This window comes from Borostomias antarcticus (genome assembly GCF_949987555.1).
Source record: "Borostomias antarcticus genome assembly, chromosome: 22".
In the NCBI taxonomy this organism is placed as follows: Eukaryota; Metazoa; Chordata; class Actinopteri; order Stomiiformes; family Stomiidae; genus Borostomias; species Borostomias antarcticus.
In genome coordinates this window covers 16,696,110-16,708,262 of record NC_140255.1, presented here as the reverse complement: position 1 = coordinate 16,708,262, position 12,153 = coordinate 16,696,110, and the positions used below count along the sequence as shown (strand labels likewise).

At 49.4% G+C, this 12,153-nt stretch overlaps 1 protein-coding gene across 1 annotated transcript in view; it reads right to left on the bottom strand.

Annotated features, from left to right (window-relative positions):
* Positions 1–571: 571 nt before the first annotated feature.
* hs3st3b1b (heparan sulfate (glucosamine) 3-O-sulfotransferase 3B1b) overlaps positions 572–12,153 on the bottom strand; it is a 23,309-nt gene continuing 11,727 nt past the window's right edge. Inside the window, exon 2 of the mRNA XM_084456414.1 lies at positions 572–4,320. Coding sequence (XP_084312540.1) covers positions 3,702–4,320 — 619 coding nt within the window. The 3' untranslated portion in view covers positions 572–3,701. The remainder of the gene's footprint in view (positions 4,321–12,153) is intronic.

Genomic DNA, 12,153 nt, shown 5'->3' with positions numbered 1-12,153 from the left:
GGGCTTTTCACTGTGGGTGGGTGTGGTGTGTGTGTGTGTGCTGTGTGTGGTGGGGGGGGGCATTTCACTGTGGGTGGGTGTGGTGTGTGTGTGTGGTGGGGGGGGGGGCATTTCCGATCAGACCTATCACAAGACCAAACCTCCCACGATGCACTGGGTGTCACCTTAGGACCACAACGACCTCCCAGGTCCATAACACACCCTTACACACACACACACACACACACACACACACACACACACACACACACACACACACACACACACACACACACACACCTCCTCTCCAGGATGACACAGAACACAATGTGTTTCAGACCTCCACTGGTACACAGTAATGTGAGATTTCCCAGAAAGGCATTCTTTGTGTAAAATTACCCCACAACACCGGCCCCATGGATCCAGCTCTACTGACTCAGGAAAAAAAAACACCCACACATTTTATGGATCTAATGGAGAATAATTTTTGATTATCTCGTCCTTGTGCAGTGTGTGGTATACACATTAATATTACTGTAGCCTACTGTACATTCAGACAATAAAAAAGAGCACCATTAACATTTGGTAAAATATATACTTTTTTATTTATTTCTTCATACAAAGAAATAGTATGAATGTTCAGTATTTAATTATCTAGAAACATCTGTTCCATTTTGCTCTTTCACTGTGTAAAATTAATTCATTTGATGTACATACCACAAAATACATGATTTACATGTCTTTTCATTTTTATACATACAGATCAGCTAGACTAAATACAAATATGAAGGGCAAGACAACATCACAACATCAGACCTCTGAAGGGTTGAATAAAACTCAACCATAACCCTGCAACAACATGGAGGAGACCAGAAATACTCAGTTACATCAATAACATGGAGACCAGAACTACTCAGTTACACCAATAACATGGAGACCAGAACTACTCACCAGTAACATGAACAGGTCTGAAACTCCAATGCATTGTACTCCAGCACTTACAGGGAGAAAAGACCACCTTTCTTCATTTCTGAATCAGCCTGTTTTAGCAGGATATGCCTGCTTAGAGGGGCCACTATGAATGCTTTCATCATTGCACTAAGGGGAGAGAGGAGATCGAAACTTTGTCGATATAGGGATTTAAAAATGCTAATATCCCAGATGAAAGAGCTATGTTGTGACTGAAGCAGCAGAATGCTCACAGGCCCCTAGATATTTGCATTTAACTGGACGGTTAAGAGGCACAACATTATCTACATTTCAAATTAAAAGTACTACAGAGTTCGACTTCCATAGAGTTCCATACAGTACCATAGAGTTCAACTATCTTTTCTGATGCATTATCTTCTGATGCATTATCAGTAAAGGTCATTTGAGTGGAGGGAAATGAGTGTGCACATACACTCTGGGATCTACACGTAGGCCTGCTCTGGGATCTACACGTAGGCCTGCTCTGGAAGCCAGCGATGCCCAGGCGGTGTTTTGAGCAGAGCATGGCATGGTCTCTCCCTAACCCACAGAGCAGAGCATGGCATGGTCTCCCTAACCCACAGAGCAGAGCATGGCATGGTCTCTCCCCAACCCACAGAGCATGGCATGGTCTCTCCCCAACCCACAGAGCATGGCCTGGTCTCTCCCTAACCACAGAGCAGAGCATGGCATGGTCTCTCCCCAACCCACAGAGCAGAGCATGGCCTGGTCTCTCCCTAACCCACAGAGCAGAGCATGGCATGGTCTCTCCCCAACCCACAGAGCAGAGCATGGCATGGTCTCTCCCCAACCCACAGAGCATGACATGGTCTCTCCCTAACCCACAGAGCATGGCATGGTCTCTCCCCAACCCACAGAGCATGGCATGGTCTCTCCCCAACCCACAGAGCAGAGCATGGCATGGTCTCTCCCCAACCCACAGAGCATGACATGGTCTCTCCCTAACCCACAGAGCAGAGCATGGTCTCTCCCTAACCCACAGAGCAGAGCATGGTCTCTCCCTAACCCACAGAGCATGGCATGGTCTCTCCCTAACCCACAGAGCATGGCATGGTCTCCCCCTAACCCACAGAGCAGAGCACGGCATGGTCTCTCCCCATCCCACAGAGCAGAGCATGGCATGGTCTCTCCCCAACCCACAGAGCAGAGCATGGCATGGTCTCCCCCTAACCCACAGAGCAGAGCATGGCATGGTCTCTCCCAGCTGCCTCTGAAGTCGCCATGCAGCCACCAGCTGCAAGCGTCTAACCTTGACCCAAAACCATAACGACTGACTGTTTCTCTCGCTTGCATATCGATAATTCAAGTAGAAAGACAAACAATAACAAAAACGCAATGAGCAAAAGAAGAGAAGGGATAAGAAAGGGTGAGATTGAGTCCCACGGTGTGAGGTTTGATATCTGAACTCCAGACTCTGGATAAGGTGGGGAGGGGGGAGGGAGTGTTTTTGGCACCAAGTCAAGAGCGGAGATGTGATGTGGGAGGATGAGGCATGTTAGGAGGAGGTGAAGAAGGAGAGCTGTATTTGCCGCAGTAGACCGTGGTGGATGAGGTCGTCTGGCGATGACAGCACCGAGACTGAGATCTGTGTCCCTGCCCACCAACACCCACCCCAGCCCCCCCCCACCGTTCCGAATGAGAGCTCCTGTCTTTGATCAGCTGTCTGGTGTCTGAGGAGAACCCTCACCTCTCCTTTGAGGATGCTGTGTTCCAGTGAAGTGGAGCTTCAACTTGTTGTTTTTTTCCCTCTCTATCATCTCCATCTCTTTCTGCTCTACATCAGCAGGCTCCGCCCCTGCTAGCCCACGCCAAGCACCGCCGTCAAGACCCAGCCGACCCAGACCGCCCTGCACCCGTCTCCTCCTCCTCAACAACAAATCAAACGGCTCTCGAGGAAATTGGGACTTTGCGTGACCTTTGAACTGCTGGGATAAGGGCAGCAGTCTGGCTGGGAGCCAGCGGGGGTCTGTAATGCAGGGCAGAGAGCCGATCGATCAGGCCTGCTTACGTTAGGCCATTAGGATAATGTCAAAATGGGGCACTACGCGGTCGGAAACAGGATTTAGCCTGTGATGGACGGCCCATTCACCACAGCCTTACACTTGGAGCATAAGTGACACAATGAGGAGCAATTAGGCCTATTGATCTACCTGGTATTGAGTGAGCGGGACATGAGATCAGCTGCTTAGGCCAGCGTGAGGGCTGAGGAACCTGGGCTCATTTTAGAGAAACACGATGCCCAGAGGATGCTGACGTCAGACAGGACGGCAAGGAGGAGGAGGAGGGTGAAGTGATGAAGCATGCTTAAATCGGGAGGCACATGAACGGGTTTTCTCTCCCCTCCTCTGCTCTGTGGGTACTCTGTACCCATAATACACTGCTTTCACATCATTCACCTGCTACCTATTACAGACGTGTGAGATTCTCTGCATTTGGAAGCACCGGCGTGTGTGTGTGTGTGTGTGTGTGTGTGCGTGTGAGTTCCGAGGACCGAAGGGGAAGAACCAAAAAACAATAAATTCTTGTGTGGAATGTAAAAAAAAAAAAAAGATGGGCCAGATGTTATGTACAAATATGGTTAGGCAGCTTAGTGAATTAATTGCTTAGAAATAAAAATAAATTATTATAAAATAGATTTCTGTACATTTACATATATATAGCAATATCTCCAAATATTTTTGCCCCTGAATTACAGAGAACAAAAAAAAGCTTATTTGTCCTCAGAGTTCAGGTCAATCCCAACCAAAGTTATGTCCGGTCATCTGGTAGAACTTCATGTTGAAGGGCCTGTAGAAGTCCCGTAGCCGCTGTACCACCTCAGGGTGGATGTTGGGGTGGGTCCGGCCTTTGGTCTTGCCCAGGCAGTGGGGCTTGCTGCTGCCCTCAGCCTTCTTCAGGCAGGGGAAGCCCTTGGTCTGGTTGAAGTAGAAGTGTTTGTCTGTGATGATCCTCTTGAGGCCCAGGAAGTCCTGCACCCGGCCCAGCTCTCCTGCCGGGTCGCTGATCAGACGCTCCCCGCTCACAAACAGGATCTGGCCCATGGGGAAGAAGTGCAGCCAGTTGTCCAGGTGCTTGGCGTAGATGCCGATCTGGATGGCCGACCAGGAGGTGTCGATAAGACCCGTGGTCCTGTTTTTGAAGGTCAGGCTCTCGAAGGTGGGAATGTCGGGCTTCTTGGACAGCGTCTGGGTGTAGTCGGAGATGGCCCTGGTGACGGGGTCACGCACCACCACGATCAGCTTGGTGTCCCGGGACATGGCCGAGATCCTGGCTGGAGCCTCTCTGGTCACAAAGTAGCTTGGGGTCTTCTCCATGGTGATCTGGCCCTCCAGGGTCTTGGGCATCAGCTCCCTGAAGAGAGAGAGACAGAGAGAGAGAGAGAGAGAGAGAGAGGAGAGAGAGAGAGAGAGGGAGAGAGAGAGAGAGAGAGAGAGAGACAGAGAGAGAGAGAGAGAGAGAGAGAGAGAGAAGGAGAGAGAGAGAGAGAGAGAGAGAGAGAGAGAGAGAAGGATAGAGAGAGAGAGAGAGAGAGAGAGAGAGAGAGAGAGAGAGAGTAGAAGGTTAGGTAGGGTTCAGGAACCTTGTATAATGTAATCAAGGAGATGGAGCAGTGTGTTCAGTAATCCATGAGTGGGTAACTGAGTCTGCCGGTCCTGGAACAGGCCCTCCAACCCTATTAGCACAGGCAGCCCTCCAACACAAACACACGCTCGCTCGCAAGATACACACACTCTAGGACAGAGCCGCCCCCTGCACTTACAGTACTGAACGCTCATACACACACTCTCCTCATCGCATATTCACATCAACAGAAAAGGCTCTGTAGGATTGACAGTCAAAATCTACAGTATTAGGAGCATGGACGTGAATGCACCGTAACATCAATTTTATTTTGCCAGTGCAGTGAAACTATTATTTTGAAATGTATTATTAGATGTTGTGTTATTGTAGTCATAGTAATTTGCGTTATTTGTTGATGAAAATAGAGTGGTGCCTCGTGCCTCTGCTATCTGTCACTCAGTCAGTGGCCCAGTCCCAATGTCCACCCTTGCAGACTCGCAGACTTAAGGGCGCGCTCCCGCGAAGTCCGCGAGGGCTTAGGGGTGTCCCAATGTCAACTCGGCAAGTGCGCGAGGGCTCTCCGGCAGCCATTTTGAGCCCTTTATGCCCCCTTCCCGTAAGTCTGCATTTCTGCAGACTTAGCCCAAGGGAATTACCCACAGTTCATAGCGTCGTGACGTGAAACACGGGGTTACCTGAAGAACAGCCAATAAACAAGCACGGACAGATCAACCAACCCTAATGTTCACGTTACAGAACAAAATATGTTTTCATGTTTTCAGCTGGACTTGCTTATCTGCACAAGTAGCCTTATAATTATTTTGGTTTCATTATTTTTAAGTAGGCCTATGGGTTATTAACCCCATGGGTTTGTATAATGTGATTTGATTAAAAATATGTAGGCTATGGTTATAATTTACATCGATTTCTGTTGCTCTAAATCATATGATTGCCCAGTTAAAAGCAGTATGACATTAATTACCCATTTCGGTGCAGTGTTCTTTGAATTGAGATTTCCAACATGAATATGGAAAGAGTTGTGAGGTGCAGGAATGTGTATACATAATATATTATCATTCTTAAGTTAATACTTTTGGATTCATCACAAACAAGAATCACAGGCAGTAATGTAGGATCGATGCGATCCTACTAACAAATACTGGGTTGGGTTGATATTTGATCGCAGATGCGATCGCATATGCCCACAAAATGAAATGATTTCAAGTTGAACAAATGTTTTGAGGGTAACACAGAGAGTTCTGATAATGTAAAGGGGATTTGACTCAGCCAACATTAATTTACACGAAGGCCTACAAGAAAAACATGTACAATTTACAAATTGATTTAAAAAAAGCCCCACGCCCACAATAGTAAGAAATATGTTTTCACGTCAACGTAATGTGATGTCACAAGTGCTGTCCCATTCCTTGTTATACCAATTCGAGCCCTTGCAGCCTCTCACACTCGATCACTTCACCAGGTGACGTCAATAAGTCTGTGAGGGCTCAGGGCTTGAGGGTTTAGGGGGGACATTGGGATTGGGCCAGTCAGTCTGTCCCCTGCCTCTCTACTGGCTGTAATAGTGCAGGGTTGCCAGGCTTAGTCTAAATCCCCCCTTCTCTTTAGACTATTAACCACTTAGGAGCACAGCCTCGCAGCCTCACCAAACCCGCGGCTCTTGGCTTCACAACAAGCGCCAGAGCTGAAAGGCGACTCGACTTGTTTCAGAAAAGCGATCTGTTTGTAGCACGGCTGAGTGGCGTGGGGGGGGGGTGAGGGGGATCCGTTACACGCAGACCTATAATCAAGAGGTATCTGAGAACAACTGGTTCTGAATGAGAAGAGAGCGCGTCCCGCTGCGTCCCGCTGCCTGATGGGGCTCGGGTTTCAGAAAGGAACGACCAATCATTGAGAGTGGATTACGGTGAGGTGATAAGAGGAGTTTGACCGACGCCGGGACACGACAGGATCCCGTTCCGCTGCCTGCCCCCCCCGGGAAGGAAACCCTGTCCCTGCTCGCTCTGAGACGGACCCCTGATCACATGTTCCTGGGGCTCTCTGGAGGACTAGCATACTGTTACGATATCAAGTGTACATAACATAACCACATGCAAATGCAAATGTTAATATCCTTCCCCCTGGGGAAGCTCTATAGCATTTACAATCAATCCAGACTGGATTCTATCTTATCTTACCCCTATATTTATACTGTGAAAAGATGGTACTGCTAGTTTAACTTTTTTGTAATTTGTATATTGAGTCAAAAAATCAAAATGTATCTGTATTGAGCATAATCTTGGAGCCGGCAGCAACATTTCACTGTAACTGTACACGTACATTACACGTGACAAATAAAGAAATCTTGAACTCTCTCATCCACACAAACACTCACACACACACACACACACACACACACACACACACACACACAGATGGCTCTGTGTTTGGTAAGGCAGTTCAGACAGAGAGTTACACAGGAAAAAGGGAGAGCATGTAAGAGAGTTAGAGAAAGAGAGAGAGAGAGACAGAGAGAGAGAGAGAGAGAGAGAGGAGAGAGACAGAGAGAGAGAGAGAGAGAGACAGAGAGACAGAGAGAGAGAGAGAGAGAGAGAGAGAGAGACAGAGAGAGAGAGAGAGAGAGAGAGAGAGAGGAGAGAGACAGAGAGAGGAGAGACAGAGAGAGAGAGAGAGAGAGAGAGAGGAGAGAGACAGAGAGAGAGAGAGAGAGAGAGAGACAGAGAGAGAGAGAGAGAGAGAGGAGACAGAGAGGGGGTGGGCAGGAGGGTGTACACCCTCACACAGATAAGGCCCCTGTTAGCCTCTATTGTGTGCTGTGTACCAGGCTGTGTTGCTGGGGCAGAGTTACAGGAGCATTGTGAAGGTCCTGTCGTCCACTGTGTAATCCCACTGACTGTTCACACACATAGAGGCTGATGTAAGACAATCTATAATGCTAGAGAGAGAGAGAGAGAGAGAGAGAGAGAGAGAGAGAAAGTGAGAGAAAGTAGGCTGTAACTATGTCCTGCACCTCCACTAGGGATGAGATGGTATACCGTAAAACCGTGAACCTTGTAACTAGATACCGTACCGTACCGTAATGCAAAAATCCATACCGTCTCATCCCTAACCTCCACTCAGCCAGGCTCTAAAAGCTTGACTCAAATCGAGTTCATACAGTACGAGCTCATGGCTAATGCATGTAACACCTCTCCATCAGTCCTCCACCAGACACACTGTCCATCAGTCCTCCACCAGACACACTGTCCATCAGTCCTCCACCAGACACACTGTCAGTCCTCCAGAGACACTGTCAGTCCTCCACCAGACACACTGTCAGTCCTCCAGAGACACACTGTCAGTCCTCCAGAGACACTGTCAGTCCTCCATCAGACACACTGTCAGTCCTCCAGAGACACTGTCAGTCCTCCACCAGACACACTGTCAGTCAGTCCTCCACCAGACACACTGTCAGTCCTCCAGAGACACTGTCAGTCCTCCAGACACACTGTCAGTCCTCCACCAGACACACTGTCAGTCCTCCACCAGACACACAGTCAGTCAGTCCTCCACCAGACACACTGTCAGTCCTCCAGACACACAGTCAGTCCACCAGACACACTGTCAGTCCTCCACCAGACACACTGTCAGTCCTCCACCAGACACACAGTCAGTCAGTCCTCCACCAGACACACTGTCAGTCCTCCACCAGACACACAGTCAGTCAGTCCTCCACCAGACACACTGTCAGTCCTCCAGAGACACTGTCAGTCCTCCACCAGACACACTGTCAGTCCTCCACCAGACACACAGTCAGTCAGTCCTCCACCAGACACACAGTCAGTCCTCCACCAGACACACTGTCAGTCCTCCAGAGACACTGTCAATCCTCCACCAGACACACTGTCAGTCCTCCAGAGACACTGTCAATCCTCCACCAGACACACTGTCAGTCCTCCAGAGACACTGTCAATCCTCCACCAGACACACTGTCAGTCAGTCCACCACCAGACACACTGTCAGTCAGTCCACCACCAGACACACTGTCCATCAGTCCTCCACCAGACACACTGTGAGATGAACCTCCCTTTCTCAGGGAGATGAGTTATAGGAGAGGATGCCTGTGGTGATGTGAGGCTACTAATGTTGTGGTTCCTGGAACCGAGTTGTCAGAGTCAGAGTGTGTCTATGGTGCATACTAAAGAGAGCCAGTGATCCAATTATGATGGTTTCTGGCTGATTTTTGACACTTCAGGAGAGCAGATGGCAGACAGGGGCAAGAACCGAGGCCTGCTCATTAAGCGCCTATTCAAATCAGAACAGAACATTACAGGGGATATGAAAGCACAGAGAACGAACGCTCTTCTGCCACAGCATGACAGATCGCTGCTCACGCAGCGCCATTATGACAGAAATAAAGAAAATACGCAAGGGCACACATACAGTACATAGTACACACCCAAGTACACACCCACATTCAGTGCACACACATACACGCACGCACATGCACACACACACACACACACACACACACACACACACACACACACACACACACACACACACAAACACACACATTCAATCCACTTGAATGCTGTGATACCACTTAAACTGTTTATTCAGTGTTGTTGAATGTCTTCCAGGAATATTTAAACAAGCAACCCTGCCTTACACACACACACACACACACACACACACACTATTGGTTAAACACACACACTGTTGGTGACTCTTCCAATCAATGATGGTGCAACCGCCTGCAAGATTGATGTTATGCCTTGTGCTAATATACAAAAAATGCCCAAAACGACACAGAAGACGTAAACGGCTCAGTCTAACAGAAGATGTAAACGGCTCAGTCTAACAGGAGACGTAAACGGCTCAGTCTAACAGGAGAGGTAAACGGCTCAGTCTAACAGAAGACGTAAACGGCTCAGTCTAACAGAAGATGTAAACGGCTCAGTCTAACAGAAGACGTAAACGGCTCAGTCTAACAGAAGACGTAAACGGCTCAGTCTAACAGAAGACGTAAACGGCTCAGTCTAACAGGAGACGTAAACGGCTCAGTCTAACAGAAGACGTAAACGGCTCAGTCTAACGGGAGACGTAAACGGCTCAGTCTAACAGGAGAGGTAAATGGCTCAGTCTAACAGGAGAGGTAAACGGCTCAGTCTAACAGGAGAGGTAAACGGCTCAGTCTAACAGGAGAGGTAAACGGCTCAGTCTAACAGAAGACGTAAACGGCTCAGTCTAACAGGAGAGGTAAACGGCTCGGTCTAACAGGAGAGGTAAACGGCTCGGTCTAATGGGAGAGGTAAACGGCTCGGTCTAACAGGAGAGGTAAACGGCTCGGTCTAACAGGAGAGGTAAACGGCTCAGTCTAACAGGAGAGGTAAACGGCTCGGTCTAATGGGATTGTAAACATAACAATGAGTCCTGAGGTAACAATGTGCATTCTGATAGATTATGCTGATCTGGCCCAGGGAAGCCCCCTGTCAACCAGGAGCTGGGGGAGCAGGAGAGGGAGAGAGGAGGAGAGGGTGAGAGGATGGGTTAGAGGAGAGAGAGAGAGAAAGAGAGAGAAGGGTAGAGCTTGATAGAGGGCGGGAAGAAGAGACCCACCAAATCCGCCAGAGGAGGCCCCCCAATAAAACCCTCCACCTCTGACCTCCCTCCCTCTCTCCACCGCACTGCAGAGGCAGAAAGGAGAGCAGGAGGAAGAAAGAAGAGAGCCGAGGAGGAGGTGACAGTGGGAAGAGCAGCTCTTAGAGGAACAATGCCTATTATGCTGGTTTTTTGATTTATGAGGTGCCACTTTTAAAGATTCTGTCAGCAAACAGGCGATTCTCTAACAACCAGCGCGTCTTTTTCCTGCTTTTCTTTGAAAACGATGCATTGTCCTCCAGAGCCGGGGTGAGCGGGCCAGTCAGGGGGGGGGGGCTGGTGGGATGAGGGGGGGTTGGTCATTGAGGGCTGAGTGGTACACTTCTCAGGCCTGAGTGAGGGGAGCCTTTTGGAGAGCTCTGGAGTGGAACGGGTGCCTGGACAGGCCCTCGGACCGCCAGCCTGCCCCCACGGAGGTACCCAGACTACCTGGAGATACCCAGACCCCCTGGAGATACCCAGACCCTCTGGAGGCAGACCCCCTGGAGATACACAGACCCCCTGGAGATACTCAGACCCCCTGGAGATACCCAGACCCCCTGGAGATACCCAGACCCCTGGTTCTGGTGAACTAGTGCCTCACTCACATTCACCAACACAGCAACTCCAGGTCCATGTGGGAGCATGCATCTCCAAGAGGAACAGCAGAAATCTGCCTCAGGAGGAGTTCCAACGACTCCTTCTACCCCGGGTCCTTTTCACTCCCTCCCTCCATCTTCCTGCTACCCTCCCTCACGCTCCATGGCGTTCCTAGTTCAAATCCCTTGTGCTCCGTGGCGTTCCCGGTTCAAACCCCTCGTGCTCCGTGGTGTTCCCGGTTCAAACCCCTTGTGCTCCGTGGTGTTCCCGGTTCAAACCCCTCGTGCTCCGTGGTGTTCCAGGTTCAAACCCCTTGTGCTCCGTGGTGTTCCCGGTTCAAACCCCTCGTGCTCCGAGGCGTTCCCGGTTCAAACCCCTCGTGCTCCGTGGTGTTCCAGGTTCAAACCCCTTGTGCTCCGTATCGTTCCAGGTTCAAACCCTCGTGCTCCGTGGTGTTCCAGGTTCAAACCCCTTGTGCTCCGTGGTGTTCCAGTTCAAACCCCTTGTGCTCCGTGGCGTTCCCGGTTCAAACCCCTTGTGCTCCGTATCGTTCCAGTTCAAACCACTCAGACTCCATTCGCTTTCATCACACAGCCGCCATGTCGGTAGTTTGGCTGGGAGGATGCAGAAGTCCCCGTTGACTCCAATGTTAAAAGATTGCTATAAAAATACCACTCCAAGAACCAAAATATTGAAAATAACAACAAAATATTCAAAATAACAGGCAGAATACACTTTCGGTATTACAAACTCATCATGACCAGACTCAGATTGTGTTTCACTGCCGTTGTTTTCGTGTTTGGAAATACATGGAAGTGAATGCAGCTGACCGTGCACTATGGCTCATTCACTTCCATGTGTTTCCAAACACGAAAACAACGGCAGTGAAAAACAATCGGAGTCTGGCAATGATGAGTTTCTAATTCCAAAAGTGTATTCTGCCTGTTATTTTGAATATGTCGGTTCTTTAAGTGGTCTTTTCATGGCGGCATTGGAGTCAAGAGGGACCAGACTGGAAAGACTGCCGACATGGCGGCTGTATGAATAAGGAGAATGGCGTTCCCAGTTGAAATCCCTCATGCTCCACGGTGTTCCCAGTGAAAGACATGCCAAACGCAGCGATAAGACACAAAGCAGAGGCCGCGGTCACATACCAACTTCAAACGTGGTTCTGGAGTGTCCTGCCGTTCAAACGGCCCCTCATCTACGCAGGAGATAAACCACGACAGGAAGAGGGTTATTTCTGTCCGCCTGTCTCTGCTGCTGCTACCTGCCACGTGCGATTGGACGATAAGAGGCTGTCCCTGTGTGCTGGCTGACTGACAGCATTTCTAACGAAATGACTGGTTTGTTCAAAGACAAAACCTTGTTATGGCTCTCTCT